Here is an 18,491-nt window from a genome sequence, read left to right as displayed (position 1 = left end):
GTTGATTTCAATGCAGCATTCATATGAAAATAATTTTAGATCAAAGTGAGAGCAAGTTGTAATGAAATAAACACAGTTTGACCAAATGGTTCTTGTGGAGAAAAGATATAAATTTCAAGTTATTTTAATTTGGGGGGGGGAGTACAAAAATCTCCCCCGGTTTAGTCATTTAAGAGTGGGAGGTTGTATATGTGTTTGTACCAATTTCTGGACCTGAGATTTGGATAGAATAGAAAGCAAATTAACACTGGAGTACGGTTGTTCCTAATTTAGTGCATCATTGAGTCTCGCGTTTCCTGCTCTGTGGGTTTCTGCTATGTAAATATTGCAATGGTGATGCACAATCTGTCTCCACTTTGTGCCAGTAACACTTAAATTAGGTGTCGCCTGAAGGAAGATTTTATGCTAGTTGCAGCATTGTCAATTAGTTATCTTAAAGGTTATTTGCAATAATACCGTTTGCCTCTTTTTAAGAGGCTAGGAAGGAAAGTTGCATTTATAAATCTATCCTAGAGGTAATCTCTAAAACTCAGCCTTCTGACTTCCATAAGGAATGAAGTTTTAGTGTCTTTGGTGAAAAATTACTTAGGAGAGAAAGAATATTAAAAAATTATTAAAGTTCGAAATGTTAAACATTTGCTCTTGCAAAATAAATAAAGAAGAAAAAACTGGCTTTCGGTGTTGAACCTGTGACATTCACGTGAGAAGTCTCCCTTGCACTTTCACTGGTAAAAGGAACACCTGAAAATCCCAGGACTTGCAAAAGTGGGTAAAAATATTAAATAGGTCATTCCCTGTGGATGTCTGACTTCACCCTTGACCATGCATGCGTGCTCACACTTATACACACACACACACACACACACCACACACAGGTTCATCTTTGCACAAACTCACACTTAATATCCAAAGGCAGGGCTGAGGATGTACCTTAGTGATAGAGTGCTTGCCTACCTAGTATGTGCAAGGCTCTGGGTTCAAGCCTCAGCACCACAAAAAAATAAAATTAAATTAAAATTAAAAAAAAAATCCAAAGGCAGAAGTCAGAATATGTCACATTGAATACAGTCAATTTGGACATACATCAATTTCATGATAAATAGTATCCTTTCATTTCACATTGACAGTAACCAGCAAAAAGACAATGCATTTCACAGAAAAATATTTTAAAATTGGCATAGTATTTTATGTCCATTTCTATATCTTAGCCCAAAGCAAGATCCTTCACAAATAAACATAGATATTTACCTAGAGAGAAGAGCCATGGACTCTTTCATTCATATATGCAAACAACTCCATCCATTTCCTCTCTCACATACCTGCCTACACACACACACACACACACACACACACACACACCTCCCTCTGCTCTGGACCTTATGCCAGCTACAGTGTGCAGGGATAAACACTTCCTAGTGAAGTAGTAAACTGAGGCAGCACCTCGTGTGCTGCTTGGAGGCAGGCAGCAGCCTGGCAGTGTGGGCTGACCCTGCCTCAGTGAACCATCCCAACTAGGTTTCATGTTGGAGTCCACTTGGCCTTGTGAGCAACTGGGCTTTGGAAGGGGCCACCCTAAATTTCACCAGCCAGCAAACAAAGGTCAAATCAGAACCATTCTTTTCTTGGCATTTAAGTTCTTCAGTGAAGAAAATCACCCTTTCCCATTGTATACTGAAAATGCTGCCAGGGGAAATTGTCCCCCAGTTGTCATGCCTTTTGATGATGGCAACTTGAATATAAATTCTGAGCTGTTTTGTTTTTTAAATAAGAGATGTCTCTGTTGGGGCATGGGCTTTCACAACAGTGCGGCAGGACGGCTTTTCTTAACACAGTACTGCAGAAATTGGAGAGGACAGACCAACCATTAGGTCATTTCTTCCCTGCCCCATTCGCTGACGCTTGTTTCTTACAGCAAATTCTCCTGGTGCTTTGTCCAGCAAGGTTTCAATGACTGGTGTAATGGGGCTTCCAGTAGGCACACATGGCTATTTTATCCAGTTAGCATGTTTCTTTCACTTTGCCTGTAAACTTGCTGGTCAAAAAAATTGGGACTGCAGGTAGGTGACTCTGGGTCTTGAGAGGTTCTTGGGGTTTAAATAGTGTGGGTTCTGTTTGCAAAGATTTCACATAAATAGGTCACTCAGTTGTGGAGATATCGCCTCCAACAAATATCTAATCTGTTCTATTTCAAATGTGAGTCGCTGATGGCAACGTGAACCCTTGGATACTTTGTCCAAAGCACAGATGACTCTCAAAGATGGGAAACTGATGGCCCTTGTCCCAGTGAGACACTCAGACTCCTAAGAGACCTTTTCCTCTCTAGTGAAAATCTCATTCGAGTAGTGTTTTTAGGTAGAAAGGACCCAAGAAGGCAAAAGTGTAATTTTCACTGTAGCCCACTTCTTCCTGCTCCCATCTTAAATTATATTTCTAAATACCCAAGGCATAGCTGGAGCTCACAGCTAATGCTGGGTCACTTGTGTTTTCTGCAGTAAAAATAATAATCATTGTCAAAAATAAAAGTCCTGCTTTTTCTTACTAACCTTTTGAAATTTCACAGGAATACTTAGGGGGCAAGCAGATAAATCTTTGATATCATAGAATTTTATTTTAATTAGAAGTTCAGTGTAATGTCATTTGAAAAACATTTTATGTTCAAAAAGTAATGATAATCAGATCATTTAATCTAGTACTGTCTGTCAGATACTGATACTTGGAACTGTGTTGTTTAAAAACTCAAAAATATTTTTTGGGCTAAAGAGTTTTGCTTGGCACAAGGCTCCCTGTGAGTAAGAATGGGGGTAACAGATTGATACTGGGGACTCCAGGCTATCTTCTCTTACTAAAATGGTTCAGAAAAAGTTTGAACATTCTACATAGTCTAGCTCCCATCTTAATTTCCAGAAATTAAGATTTTTAATTTAACTGACATCAGTTGTAAGATATTCCTCTACAATATTAGTCAAACTATGGGGCTCAGTGGCAAAGTGCGCCTCACATGTGTGAGGCACTGGGTTCGATCCTCAGCACCACATAAAAATAAATAAGATAAAAGTATGTGTCCGCCTACAACTAAAAAAAATTTTTTTAAATATATTAATCAAACTAATTCTTTTTCCAGAAAAAAAAATGCATTTTGAGATAAAATCTATATGTCATAATTATTTTAGCTTCAAACTATTTGGTAAAATAATTTAGCCACAATAAACATCTATGTGATTTGCTTTAAGTTTATAAAGGATTTTCTTAAAAAATTGATTCCATTTCTTATGTTATTTTTCCATAATAATGGTAATTTCAACAATATTTGAAAATTCTCCCTTCAGAACTGAATTTAGTATTCACTTACTAAAGAAATAGGATTAGAGCAGTTCTTTTTTATCAACTAGGAATTCTATATAATATGAAAATTGGACAATGAAAATGAAAACTTCTCAAGGAAATCATTAGTTAATATTGATAAATAAAAAGTAGAATTTATATAGAAAAATACAAATATTAATACAATATCTATATATTCAAGTATGTTTGATACTATGTTTTTTTTATTTCTATGTTAAGATATTAAGATTTATTCTTTCCTTATTCCTAACTTATTAGGCAAAAATGACAGTTAATGGAAACTGTCAGTTACTTTTGAAAAATGATCTCCTGTTACAGGAAATCTTTTTTTTTTTTTCTTTTTTTTTTTTTTAGGAAATCTTAATATAAGAATTCACATTTCTTTTTAAAATGGAGATTCTAAGAGAAAAGTGTGAATGAATAGCAAAAAAAAAAAAGTATATATGGACATAGATATACACACACACAGATAGATAGATTTTTTTTTTTTTTTTTTTTTTTTGGTGCTGGAGATTGAACCCAGGGCCCTGTGCTTGCGAGACAAGTACTCTACCAACTGAGCTATATCCTCAGCCCCGATAGATAGATTTCTAAAGGTTACTTTGCTAGACTATTCATACTTGTGCTGTATCTGGCTACAAATGTGGCTTTGCTTTATTTTCAGTTTTTCATTTTTTTTTTTTTTAAAGAGAGAGTGAGAGAGGAGAGAGAGTGAGAGAGAGAGAGAGAGAATTTTTAATATTTATTTTTTAGTTCTCAGCGGACACAACATCTTTGTTGGTATGTGGTGCTGAGGATCGAACCCGGGCCACACGCATGCCAGGCGAGCGCGCTACCGCTTGAGCCACATCCCCAGCCCCTATTTTCAGTTTTTCAAGGAGTGTTTTATTCATGTCGTTGCTGTAAGTGCTTTATTTGGGTTTGGCAGGATTTTGCTTAACTCTTCAACATCTTTCATTCATTATAGCTTCATAACCATGCTAAAGACCAGAAAAGGGGAAGTGTTCATCTTTAAAAATCTACGTTCAATTAACAATTACAAAGGTCAAAAACAAGGTCACTACCTGATGTAACAACTGTAAATGTCACATAATGGAAGCCTTCTAACTTCAATCATGAGAGAACAATAGTGCAGATTAATGAGTTAACATTAATAAGCACATCCTATACTGGAGTATAAATTAGGAACTCATCTCTTAATAAAGAAAACAGAAAGTAAAAGTCTTTTTCTCATGTAAGTCTCTTCATCTAGAAAATTACAAACAGTAATAAATCCCCCCTCCCAATATCATAAACCAATTCTTTTCATGGGCATTCGATTACGGCTCGCACACCTTTCGCCTATGTTTCCAAATGCGAGGCTTTACAAAAGAAATACTGCTTGGTCCAGATGGCCTTCTCGAAGGCTCCCTGAGAGAACTCAGGAGAAGTCTCTCTAGCCAAAAATATTGTTTCCGCTGATTCGAGTGCCAGAAGTCCCACTGCCACCCTTTCACGCAGATCAAATAAACCATCTAAAGATTTGGTTGTTGTCTTTGTCAACTGAAAGGGTTGATTCCACTAATAGACGGCAGCGTGCCCTCCCGTGCCCACCGCCCCCACCACCCACAGCCTTTCCCCCTTTATTTGTGAGCAGGGACACTCAAATCAGAACCGAGTGATTTCTGGTGAAAATGAAAGATGAAGGGACAGAAATCGACTTTTGTGATTCTTAGTAATTGCTTGTTTCCTTTTATGTCCATGTTCATTTAATGTTTTCAGAACTATGTGCCATAATTTTGACTTTCAAAAGTCCAGATCTTAGAAAGGCTGAGTCTGCCAGTGACGACTTTGTGACTGGTTCCATTCACACAAATCGGAACTTTTTCAACATTTAACGCAAGGCCGTGAAGTTCTGGCACTCAGCATAGCCTCCTTCCCACATAGCCTCCTGTTTTTAGTGGCAAATGGCTCAATGTTAGAGGATAAGAGATTTTTTTATGCAGGTGAAATGTGATAACTTTTTAAACTGTTTGTTTCAACCTTAATTTATAACACATTCTTTAGGATATGTTTTCTGTTTATCTTTTCCAGGAATTTTACTCCTCAATTTTGGATTTTTTTTTTTAAATGTCATTCTAGTTGGGCACAGCAGCTCATGCCTATAGTAACCACAGCAGTTTGGGGAGGCTGAAGCAGGAAGATCGCAGATTCAAAGCCAGCCTCCGCAAGTTAGCGAGGCCCCAAGCAACTCAGTGAGACCCTGTCTCAACAACAAAATGGGCTAGGGATGTGACTGTGGGCTCAAGCACCGCTGGGTACCATCCTGGTACCAAAACAAATAAACAAACAAACAAAACAAAGTCATTCTTTTAGCTGTATAAAGTCTCAGAAATCTTCTAGTCAGGTCCTTTCAACTTATGACTGGAACACAAGAAGGGTTCAGAAGTTGCCCAGCATCACTCAGGACTAGGTGATAGGGCCATGACAAGAATTCAGGGTGATAATTCAATTATTCAATTTGTAAATAAGGATATGAACATAATTAGCATCATGTGGCTTCAGTTGGGTTACAGTGAATACCTGTGCTAATGACTCAAATAGGTGGAGGCTTAGAAGTTTTCTGTCACAGTCAAGCTGTGAATCTGGGTACTTCAGGGGTGTGTGTGTGTGTGTGTGTGTGTGTGTGTGTGTGTGTGGTGAGGGAAGGAGCCGAGTGCCCGTGTGCCCGCCCCTGGACTCCCTCGCTGCTGCTCCTTCTCAGCCTGCCCGCCTCTGTCCACCCAGCCAGCCCAGGCCCTGGTCCCATTCACCCTGTTCCCTGCTATCCATTGTCACTGGTTCTACCTCCCAAGGTAGAGCCAGAGCGAGGCTGGAGAACCTTGGGCAGATGAGGCCACAGAGCTCAGTTCCATCTCACTTGGGGACACACACCCAGAGTCCCGCCCTCAGCTCTGCTGCGCTGCACAGGTGCCCTGGCTTTCGGTGTCTGTAGATCACATGCACTTAAGGGCAGAGGGCGTCCTCCTCCTCCTCCACCACCTTGCTCTGTTTCCCTCCTCACTGTGCTCCTGCCTTTTAGGCTCTCCGTGTAGATTTGATTTTCTGTTTGGTTGGCTGGTTGGTTTTTGGGTTTTGTTTTTTTCCCTGGTACTGAGAATTGAACAGGAGTGCTCTACCACTGAGCCACATCCCAGCCCTTTTATTTTTTATTTTGAGACAGTTGCTTAGGGCCTCACTAAGTTGCTGAGGCTGTTGGCCTTCTGCCTCAGCCTCCCAGGTCACTAGGATTACAGCTGGGCACCACCTTGCTCAGCTTGGAGCCCTGTTTCGAGTATGTCTTCCTTGTTCCTCCCTCTTCTCTTTCTCTGAACTCTTTGTTTCTTATTTTTCTTTAGACCTCTTTCTTTCCCACCACACCATCTCCACACCCACCATCATCTCTTGCCTTCTCTTCTTTAACTGATTATAATAGAAGTTTAGAGCATCCTTTTAACTTTTTGTTATATTTATTAAAGAATTGTGTCCTTATTTCTATATTAAAAACAAGTAAATGGAATTTTCTTTTATTAAAAATGTAAATTAAGCATTTCTAGAATTTTCTATCTTCTTCCCCTTGAAGGTAGTGGCCCTCAATGGGAAAAAAGTGGGGCAATTTCCCACACTACCCAAGAAAATAAATTTCTGTTTTATCACATACCTTCCTGCAGCGTCTAGGACAAAAGTAGGGGCACAAACACATTTACTAAATACTAGTGAGCTAAATGCTTCTCAAATTTCTGACAGTGATAAAAAGTGATTGCAGGCATTTTAAACAGTATATATGATGCTGTCCTTTTGCTGCCTTCTAGAGAAATGGAAGAATATTTTTCATCAATTAGTTCATCAGTTATTGTTCATCTGTTGTACTTAGAAAAATGCCTCAGTATTTGGGACTGGAGTTGTGGCTCAGTGGTAGAGGGCTTGCCTAGCATGTGTGAGGCACTGGGTTTGATTCTCAGCACCACATATAAATAAATAAAATAAAGGTCCGTCAACAACTAATAAAAAATATTTTTAAAAATGCATCAGTATTTTAGTAAATCTAGTAAAGTATCTTCTAGCTCATGTCCACTTGTTTATAGCAACTTTCCAAAGAAAAGCTTAGAAGTTCAGCATTATTAGTTTGTGCTGCACACTGCTGTAGAATGGTGCTCATTGTCTTTCTCATAGGAAACAGCAGCTTAAATTTGACATAAAATATTTTTAATCAAATAAAAAATATTTGAATATTTGGACTACTGCACATTTATCTTACTATTTAAAAATAGGAAAAATTAAACAATTTTTAAATTCTTAGTTTCAAAAAGAAATCTGAAAGAAAAAAAATAAAAGATTAGAAAAAGAAATATGAGGGCTGGGGATGTAATTCAGTGGCAGAGAGCTTGCCTGGCATGCATGAGACCCTGGGTCTAGTCTCCAGCATCGCGCGCTCACACACACACACACACACACACACAATCTGAGGTGGAGGTGATAGTTGCAGAACTCTGTGTAATTACTACAAAAAAAAAAAAAAGAAGAAGAAAGAAAGAAAGAAAAAGAAAAAAAATCAATGAATTATATATTTACAAGGGGTGACTTTTATGATATACAAATCATACCTCAGTAGAGCCAGTGGAAAAGCCTGAGAAAATTAAGCACAAAGTCTAATTTCCTGGCACATTTGAAAACTGCTTAGATTTCAAGACTCTTATAAATCTAGTTGTTTTCACTTTACATGTGACACACTTGGCTTGGTTTTTCCAGCTGTCTTTATCAAAAGACATTTAACATAAAGATATCTATTTCTGTCTGATCGTTCTGTCTGAATACTTTCTAAGGTCAATCTTGTTACCTATATTTCAAAGGCTGTGTGTTTTTGAAACAGAAGGCACCCTTAGTCTCCTCTATAAGTTTGTAAAATAAGGATGGCTCTGGTCCACTGAGACCCTCCATCTGTGGATGACTGGGTACTGGTCACATATTAAGATAAATGATCCAGGCATTCACCCCAGCTCTCCTCCGGTTCAGTTGCCTCAGTCGTCCTGCTTTGCACCTATCAAATTCATTTTCCAGACCTTCTACTTCTTTCTCCTCTGACTTTGTGAATTTTTCTACTTTCTCTACAGGACTAGAGCTAAATAATTCCATGCTTCCTTTCTATAAAGCAAAATGTCCATGCTGCCTGTTCATCTTACATCCACCCCATTTCCACATTCTGTGGAATTTCCTCCCTTTTTTTAACAAGCACATCTGGCCAGTCCTCTTTGTGATACCTCTTCCTTTTCCTAACTGTCCTCTGCTGAAGAGCTCTGTGCTGTTTGGGGGCCTCCTCTGGTGTAAAACAGGCTGCTGGTGTCAGATTATCTACATTTGATGAGGAACTTCCCTAGCTGGACATCTGAGTTTCTAAATTCCTTTAAATCTGTTTGTTTAGTAGCTGATGCTCTGACAAAAAGATAGCACTCCTGAGTGTAGTTCTTAAAGTCAGCTAAGGGTGTGCTTTGTCACTGCTGGGGGCGTTCAGGGGGCTTGAGGCATGCACCTGCACCTCCTCATCCTGTTTCCAGCAACACTGGGGTCTTCAAAGTCTTGAAGCTCTAAAGCGACTCTGAGGTCGTCACACCCTGCTGTGATGCAGGCATCCTGCTTCTCACTGGCTGAAACAGATGGAATGCAGTGGCCTCTGGCTAGCAGTGACAGTAGCAATGCCAGGAGCAACAGTGGTCCTAGTAGTGGTGATAGTAGTCAGAGTAGAGGTCTGAGTACTGGGATTGGTTGTGGCAACAGTGGGCATGGCAACCTGTCCCAGCTGTGGTGGCAGCAGTGGTGCTGGTGTTGCAGTAACAGGTCCCATCTGCTGAGACTGTTATGTGATGAGCCATCACATGCATTATTGTCTTTAATCCTCACGACAACCCCACAAGGAAGTATCATTCCCATTTCACAGATGCAGAAACTGAGGCTGGGGCACACAGCAGAACTAGACATACTGATTCAAGGTCAGGTGTAGCTGAGCCCAAAGCCCATATTCCTAACCTTCTACCTCAAGTGACCTCAAAGGAAGAACCCAGAAAAGCAAGTCCCTTCCATCTGTGTATCTTTCTGAGCCTTTCTTTCCAGCTGCACACCCCTGGGTGGGTCCTATTTTAGTTTAGCAGGGAGTCCCAGGGCAGCTAGATGGGATAGATGGTCCCCAGCGTCCTCTCAGGACAGTGCTGACCTGGCAGGTGGAGCTGCACAGGGCCACAGGAAGACCTCTGTTCCGTTCCCATTAATGATTGTGCTCTGGGTTTTGAAAGCCAGAGAGCTACAGGGGAAAGTCTGGGAAGGAATGGAAGGGTCCAGGGTGGCTTCTCCAGGCTTTAACTTGGAAAATAAATCCTGCTGCCCAGGGTGCAGGATCCCCACTTCCCACACCTGCTCCGAGCCCTGTGACTGAGGCAGGCTGAGGGCCTTCCCAGGGCGCTCAGGATAGTGCTCCAGCCAGACAGTTCTGAGCAGTCCCCAGGCAGGGGCAAAGCCACCCCTTCAGATATTCTACCTGTTACATTCTTACAGTCATTTAAAGGGCTTCCCATCAAAGGCCAGGGGACTTCGTCTGTCTGAATTCCAGCGATAGTGCTAAAGACAGATTAGCACAATATGAATTGTCGTCCATGCTGAATGACTTCAGCTGAACTTTTAGAAATTTCACGTAGAGATACATTAGCATCTGTAAATTATCTGGCAATAGGAGTAAATGGATGCTGAATTTTAATTCAAAATATTATTAAAATATCTATCAAATTATCACTGCAATTTGAAGTGTTAAAAAAAAAGAAAAACATGTTCTGTTTCCCAAGTCTTCCATAATATTTTTTTACCATTTTGAATGACAGTTTTAAAGATTTGTACCCATAAAACAAAGGGTTACTGATATTTGGAAGCAAATGTCAAATGCTCCCTCTTTTAATCCTTTTAGCAAATGGTTTCAAGACTTCAAATATCACCCACATATTGTATTGTTGAATTTTGGTATTTCTGATACCACAATAATTATAGAAAGAGGTTTTAACTGGAAACTATAAGTGAAAGTTGTTATATTTTAGTTCTCTCCAAATTTATTGTTAAAATTGCATTTTCTCATTTTCTTACCTGGCCCTTACTTATACATATTTTTTAGCCTCATCCTAGTAATATCTCTTGAATAATAGTATAGATATGCCAGGTGTTTTTTTTACAAATTACATCAAAATAAAAATTGAAAATATATAGTACATAAAATAGATACATAGTAAACCTTTAAATTTTTTTTCCTGCATTCATCTGAGGCACTACTGTTTTCACCCATAACATGGGCAGACACTAATATCTGAGGTACAGCTTTAGCTTTTTTTTAGTAAGTTCCTTAAAAAGGTTAACTAATATTGGACCCAAGTTGTTGCATCTATATTGAAATAATCATGCCTTCCCCACTGCAAGGAAGAAAATGTCTTTGAAAATGTTATGTATGGACTGGGGCTGTGACTCAGTGGCAGAGCACTTGCCTTGCACATGTGAAGCACTGGGCTCCATCCTCAGCACCACATAAAAATAAATAAATAAAATAAAGGTATTGTGTCCATCTACAATTTAAAAAAAAGAAAATATTATGTATTAGTATGAAGTCTATCAAATGAAACCCCTTGGGGTTGGGGGGTAGAGCACATGCTTAGCATGGGAGAGGCCCTGGGTCCAGTCCACTGGCAGGGAAGACCCTTCTTTTTTTGGTAACGAGTCTTCCTAAGAACACTGCCCTCTTCCAGTTTTCAGATTGGAAACTAATATTACAGGGGTTCCTGAGGGCTGTAGTTGCTAAGGCCCCAGATGCTAAGGGAATCTCCATGCTTCCTCCTCCAGGGAGAACTCCATCTTTTCCCCACTGTCTGTCTCCTCTGTTGCCCAAAAGCCGGTGCTAGCCAGGCAACCCACCAGTAACCGTCCTCCCTGGCAGCAAGGCTGGGGGCCGGGACTGCTCTTAGCTTTCCCAGCTCACCTGTGGACAGAGGAAGAATGTCCAGGAGAAAGCAAAGGAAAAGTGCCTCTATGTCCTCCCCTCAGGGTCCAGGGAAATGCCAGCCTTGAGTGGCCCCCTGTGCTCTGACAAGAGACTGAGTCTCTCTGTGCTTGGTCATGGGGGAGATTTCCAGCTAACGAGTAGCAGAACCAAAATTGTACAATGTTGTCTCTTCTGTATCACTTTAATTTAGGCTACTTAGGTCCCCTTTCCTCAGGCCCTAGACGACCTCTTCAGCCACAGAAAACGCCAGCCTCTATCCTGTGCTTTTTTTTGTTTGTCTTGTTCAGGGAGTTCATTGGTGACCATAGGCACAGGGCCCCTGAAGAGGAGAGTCAACTCCACACCACTTCTCTCTGGGCAGTGCCAGGATTCCAGGCCCCTCTCTAGACCTTCACTGGGTGCCCCTGACTTTTTTCTTTTTTTGCAGTGCCAGGGACTGAACCCAGGGCCTCGTGTGCTACGGAGGTGCCCTACCCCTGAGCTGCTCCCCTGCCCATCCCTGGCCTCTAAACCTTAGGAGGTTTAGAAGTACGTCTTCCTCAAAGTCCTTCCCTGGCCAAACTGCTCCCATTTGGGTAGCTCCTTCTCTCTGTGGCTCCTAAGCCCTTAAGCACCACAAATGTGACATTCTCACTGAAACTAAGTCCAACCCCAACCTGACATCACAGTTTTTGAGGTCAGTCACTGTGCCCTATTGGAGGCTCAACAAGTGCTAGCCAACTGTCCAGTGAATGTCACTAGACTCAGGAAAGATCAAGGGCACAGTAAGACACTTGCAGATACGGGGAGAGTAATAAGAAAGGAAATAGAAGGCTCATGGGGACCAGGGGTGGATCCACATTCTCAGTCACTCTCCCTTCAGTCCCCTGGCATGGGCCCCACAAAAGGGCCAAGCTCCACTCGTAACCGCCATGTGGCCGGATCTCTTCCTTCCCGCCTTTGCCCCCTTTCCCCTGAGAGGCTGCTACTCACCCTTCACATCTCAGCTTAAACATGGCTTCCCAAAGGAAGGGCCATTTGACCAGGTCAGCTCCACCTGCTGCAAATGCCCTTAGCTCCCTGTGCCTTCCTCCAGGAGCATTTGCAGGTACACAGTTCTAGAAATGTTTGCTCACTGTCTTCCCCCCATCAGGCTGGAGGCCCCACGAGGTCAGGACCCCATCTGCCCTGGTCCCTGCTCTAGCAGCCCAGTGCCCAGCCATGCCAGGCACACAGTAGGCTCCAAATACGTGGGGCTGGCACATGGGCTGAGGATCACAGATTGGGTCCCAGGTCCTGCAGAACTTGACCAGGTGGGTGGCAGATCCCCAGGTCCCTGGGACCACTGGGTTAGAACTTTACTGCATGTGTCAGGGTGCCATGAGGACCCTGCAGAGTCATGCTGCAGCAAAGCTTTGACCAGACAACCACAGTCCCTCCCTAATGTCCAAAACTAAAGAGAAATGACCCAAATCACCCCCCATGGAACCGAGTCTCCATGTTCCATCAAGTTCAAGTTGCTCCCCTGGCTCCCTCTTCCTTCCTCTTCACCTTTGTCAGTCCAGCTTTATGGGGCATCTCCTATGCACCTGGCATGTCCTGGGTGCTGTGTTTGGGCCATCAGAGACACATGAGCCCTGGCCCTGTCCTTGAGGGCCTCCCAGCAGAGTGAGCCATTACAGGAGGGTAGGACGGGCCACACCAGAGGCTGCAAGGAAAGGAAGGAGAGGTGGCCTCTATCAAGGGAGCCTGGACACCTTCCCAGAGGTGGCATCAGGGGTGTGTGTCTTGTGGGGAAGGGTCAGGGCCCTAAAAGACTGGCAGGATGCAAGGCTGAGAAAAGGGTAGGGCTGGACTAGGGGTCCCTGTTCGTGATTCCATAAATCCAAAATGAACTGAGACAGGGCTTAAGCAAATGGATGATCCCATTTGATCTGCTTTAGAAAGATAACCACCTAATTCCAATTAGGGAAGTGCAACACACACACACACACACACACACACACACACACACACACGCCATAAGGAAACATCTCAGCTTTCTACCAATGAGACCTCTGTTGGCCAGCCCAAGAGCCAACAGCCTTCCTACTGAGCTTTAGGAGCCTGGCACCCAAACCCATCCTTAAAATGAAAATCATGCCTGGTGGTGCACACCTGTAATCCCAGTGACTCAGGAGGCTGAGGCAGGAGGATCACAAGTTCAAGACCAGCCTCAGCAATCTAGTGAGAACTTGTCTCAAAAATAAGTGGCTGAGGATATAGCTCAGTAGTACCCTGGGTTTGATGTTGATGCCCATTGCACCCCCAAATCACAATCCAATAGCAATGGAACCAAGGCCTCATGAGGGCTTGTCCAAGGACTCCACAGTGTGAAAGGTTGCGACACAGGAAAGAAGGGAGCATGCCGCATGCTGAGCATCCCTGAGGACTGCCATCCCTGCCTTCCTGAGGATCGAGTAGCAGCTGACTACTGGCAAAGAAGGGCCACCTCCAGCAGGTCAGGCTGGGCTGAGCAACTGCAGCCAGTGACTGCACAACCAGGATCCCAAGGGAGATCCAGATTAGGAATTCACTGGGAACTGTCATTGAGCAAAGGACTGAACACTGCCTAGGAAAAGTGTGTCCCTAGAAGGAGAGCATCTAGCAACTTCGCTCAAGGGCCATGAATGCCACAGAGATCCCTCTCTGGGCGAGTCACAGCAGCAACATCATCGTTGGAATGTGCCAGAGAATGCACCCCAAATGCCCAAAGAAGGTGTCTAAAAACAAAATGAGTTGGGAGTGGGGGTGGGGGTAGATCAGTTGGGGCAGAGGTGTCTAGCAAGCCTGAGGCACTGCGTTCCATCCCCACGGCAACAAAATTTAAAAAGAATTAGATCAATTTGTGGCTCTTAGCAAATGACTCCTACTCTAGAGGGAGAAAGAAAGTCTAGTACTAAATACCAGAAATGCAAGAGATGTGAAGAGCCCACAGCGGGGATCCCTGACCTCATCTCACCATCCCCATCACTTCCGGCTCAGGAGGGGTCTCCCATGGAGGACGCCAGGGTCTGAGGAAGTTACTGTTATTTCTGTGCCTATCCTGTCACCAGCAGTGGCCAAGGTGCTAGCAAACCAGTGAAAACACAGGTTCTCAAGTGTAAATGGGCATGACAACATCAGGATTCCTGGCCAACTCCAGACTTCTTCAAACCATGTGGGAGTGGGCCCTGGAATCTGCATTTTAACAGGCTGTGAAATTGAAACTTCTCTAAATTCTTTATTAAGGAATATTTCAGCCGAGCATGGTGGTGCATGCCTATAATCCCAGTGGCTGGGGAGGCTGAGGCAGGAGGATGGCAAGTTCAAAGCCAGCCTCAGCAAAAGCGAGGCACTAAGCAACTGAGTGAGTCCCTGTCGCTAAATAAAATACCAAATAGGGCTGGGGCTGGGGCTCAGTGGTTGAGTGTCCCTGAGTTCAATCCTGGTACCCTCCCCGCCACCCCCAAAAAAGGAATATTTCAACCCCTCTGAAAAAATCCAAGTAGCTTTTTGAAAAACTAATTTTTCCAAATTCTGACCAATAGACAATTTATATTTCCCATGTAGATCCATATATTAAAAAACAGATTATAGGTTGATATGTGAACGCACAAAAATATCCATAGTAGGCAATCTAATTCTTAACATTAAAATCCCCAATTTGCACAGATGAAGGAAACATAGAACAAAAATGCTCAATTTTGTTTTCCATCTTAGTAAAGCAAATCAAGCAGAATCTGCCACCACAGAAGAAAGAAATGATCTCCCTGTCTTGAAAAGCTACAGGAAGCATTTTTCATCTTTGATGTGCATGTGGACCGCAAAGCAGTTCCGGGCAACATGGCATAAACCCAAAGGCATCATTTTGATTCTCTGCACATCATTTTGGATTTCATGTGCATCTATGCTAATTTTCTCTCTCCAGCCTATTATTTAAGCCTTCGAAGGACAGATGTGCCGCTTTATAGGGCCATAATCCACTTGGTGGGAGGATAACGAAGAGGCCTTTGGTCTTCCTCATTTACTCCAATAAGAAAAGTAGAGGATTGCCTTGTAAAACAGCATGTCACTCATACCCTGGTTTCCATGGAATGTAACCTACAGAACTCCTCAGACCAAATGCATAAATTCATCATGGTCAGAGAGATGACCTGAATTAGCTCCAGGCTGAACAGAATGATGCAAAGGCCAACCTGGGGGTATAAATAGGAAAAGCAAGAGGGTCACAAAGTGACTTCCAGAATTTTAGGCCACACAGGACTGTGGTTCACTGTTCTGGGCATGAGAAGGCAGAAATTCCAATCCTAGTAGGTTCTTAAATCTCTGGATTGAATGATAAATTCTGAAATCATTGCTAAGGATTCCCTGCACATTCCTTTCCTTCTTTCTCTCTTTTTTAACCTCCATCCCATGCATGTGGAACCCTGAGTGACCTCATGGTGGGACTCGAGCACACCATGCAAGAAGCCCTGGTTAAGGACAGCATTGGCTGATGAGAAGTGGCACTTGTACTTGCAAACTCCAGAATGGGCTGCACTATCTCCAAATGAACCACCAACAACAAAGATTAGGGTTGCTGCAGCCCACATCCAGTCCCCGAAGACCACCTGCTCCACGCACACCAGCACCCTTGCCAGCGGGTAGGAGGAAGAAGAGTTCATGAAGGGCTATAATTGCAAGCAGCAAAAAGAAATGATTAAAAATACATAAAAAAACAGACATTAACTGTGGGTTCTGGACATGCCACCTCTGTCTGTTTGATTTTTCTTTTTCTGAGAAGGTTTGGAACTCTTGAGACCCAAGCGCTGGGCACAGCTCTGACTTTCCTAGTCACATAACCTTGAACGATCCCTCGATGACTCTGGGCTCTACCTTTCCAACACAGAACAGGGCCTAGGTCACATGAAACACCGAGCAAGGATTTGTAGAAGGCTTGAACAATAAAAAACCTGCAAAATGAGCACATACCAGGGAATCTCAGAGATGCCTTCCAGTCTCAACATTCAGCAGGCCTGAGATTTCTTTGTCACAGACTCATGTCCCTGTCATCCTACTCTTCTGCAAGTGTGTCCCAACAGACTCATCTCTTGGTACTCAGGACATTGCTACCTTGCATTTCGTCATCACCATACATTTTACGACACCCCTCAAACATATCATTTTTTAAAAACACTAATCAATAGAGCTTTTAAAGTCCTATGCAATATTTCACAGGCTATATAAAGAAGTATTTAAATTTTCCTTCCACCGTTGTTTCCTGCTTGATTTCAAGAGTTAAATGAGCAGTTTCCCATGCTTTGTGTCTGGTATGTTTTTCCTCTCCATTAAAATGCTAAAGCCCCCCCCCCCCTTCAGGAGGAAAGAAAGAAATCTTTCCCCTGCAATTTACTTTGGCTTTCTCAAAAGTTGGGCAGGAAAGTCAGTGTAATTCAGGTGGAATCGAAAATGTTCTTGTACAAGTGTGCGCAGAAAGAAAGCCTATAATTTCCGAGCATTCTTTTAGGAAGTTTGTATTCTCTGTTTTCCAGGGAGCCTTTACTTTCCAAGGGAGTATGATCGACATGCCATTACTGAAGCAGGCCCAGAACATTGTCACGCTTGCCACATCCATCAAGGAAAAATGATCTGTTCAATGCAGCTCTCATCAGGTGGGCTGAACATATACAGTGGGTTTCTTAAAGACACACCGTACCACTCAGGGCACCTCGTTAAGCATGCCAGGTTTGGACCTTCCTTGGTCTGCAGTTCACGTTAATCACGATTTTTCCCGTTGTTGTCTTACTGGCCAGCTATGCCTCTAAAAATGGACTTTCTTCCTTTGGAGTCCAAATTTATGATTGTATTGTTGTTTATCAATGTATGACGAATATGGGTTTATGATTTCACAGGGAGAGAAAATCACGGGAAGGATGGGAAGTGAGAGGAAGTTAGGTCTTTCATGAAACAGATCTTTCCCAAATGCACATATGCCTGCACTCTTCTCATGTTGGGAAAGGTTTCCCACGTTGTTCATCTCTACAGCCAGCATCACGAGTAATTTTAAGAAGGGCCAGGTTTTTAAAGAATAAGAACAAAATTAAGAGTTCCTGTCTATTTCACTGGTAATCTGATAAAACATTATTAAGTGTTATATTGGCTTGTAAGATACCTTCTAAAAATACTTTCAAACTGATTTCTTTAACCTCCATCCCCCAAATGCAACCTCCACACCCTGAACTGCTCCCAGTACAGCTCCCGTCCTGGGGGTTGGATGCTTTGGGTCAACCGTTGCCGGCAATTAAAAAATAAATGTGCAGAAACACAAGACCATCCATTCTCCCCTTTATTCTCCCGTTTAACTGTTCGCCATTGAGGCCATTTCCCCTCCGTAAATGTATGGCCAGGACAGGACTCCCTCAGCCATAAACTTGTAGCCTCTGGGAAGACACAAAGCCACGGGGCTGGTGCCTATGGCCCCCTGCAAGATTTGCATCACATTAGAGATGCTGCTCCAGGTCATATGGGTGGTGTGGTTAACGGGCTTAGTAAAGCTGTTTTGAAGAGGTTAACCCAGCTTGTAGTAAGGGTAAATAAACATAACAACCAGCCATTGTTCCCTATTCAGCACGTACTCTTATATTGAAGGCTAAAGGGTATTGAAGCTGCGGAGGATCAACGTGTGCGTGCCCAGAGGACGCCAATGAAGTTTGAAACACCAACAATCAGAGATTTTGTTTCTGTTCCTCATTAAATCATGAGCTTTTGTGTCGAGACTCTGGACGACTGTTCTTTAAGAAATTAACAGAATGGGAAGTTTTAAACTCTACACCAACCTTTTCATGACCTACACAGCAGCGAAGCTGCTGCTCTTAGACGAACTCCGCGGGGAAGGCTGTTCTGTTTATTTAAATTTGTAAATAGAAAACAGTTGTTTTTCAGTTTCATTTTTCACCTCCTCCTATGCCCTTGTGGCTGATTCTCTCCGTGGCCCCTAGCATGTGCCCCAACCATGGGTCTGCTTTCCCCACCTCTTCCCATTCCTACAGGAAGCCCAAGAGGTGAGTAGAGGTGAAGTTTAGTTATAAGCAGAGGCGCCATTACACCCAAGCCGAGTGGGAAACCCCAC

At 42.8% G+C, this 18,491-nt stretch overlaps 1 protein-coding gene across 5 annotated transcripts in view; it reads left to right on the top strand.

Annotated features, from left to right (window-relative positions):
* CLYBL (citramalyl-CoA lyase) overlaps positions 1–18,491 on the top strand; it is a 242,756-nt gene that overhangs the window by 220,315 nt on the left and 3,950 nt on the right. For 2 of the 5 annotated variants that reach the window (XM_081281083.1, XM_081281080.1), the window contains 2 exons: positions 16,915–17,034; positions 18,011–18,138. In XM_081281083.1, coding sequence (XP_081137209.1) covers positions 16,915–17,034; positions 18,011–18,015 — 125 coding nt within the window. In that variant the 3' untranslated portion in view covers positions 18,016–18,138. Of the gene's footprint in view, positions 1–16,914; positions 17,035–17,990; positions 18,139–18,491 lie in introns of those variants that run through there. The other 3 variants (XM_081281082.1, XM_081281081.1, XM_081281079.1) reach the window with 2 other exon arrangements.

Source organism: Spermophilus citellus (assembly GCF_964194105.1).
Source record: "Spermophilus citellus genome assembly, chromosome: 1".
Taxonomy (NCBI): Eukaryota; Metazoa; Chordata; class Mammalia; order Rodentia; family Sciuridae; genus Spermophilus; species Spermophilus citellus.
This window is presented reverse-complemented; position numbering and strand designations above follow the sequence as displayed.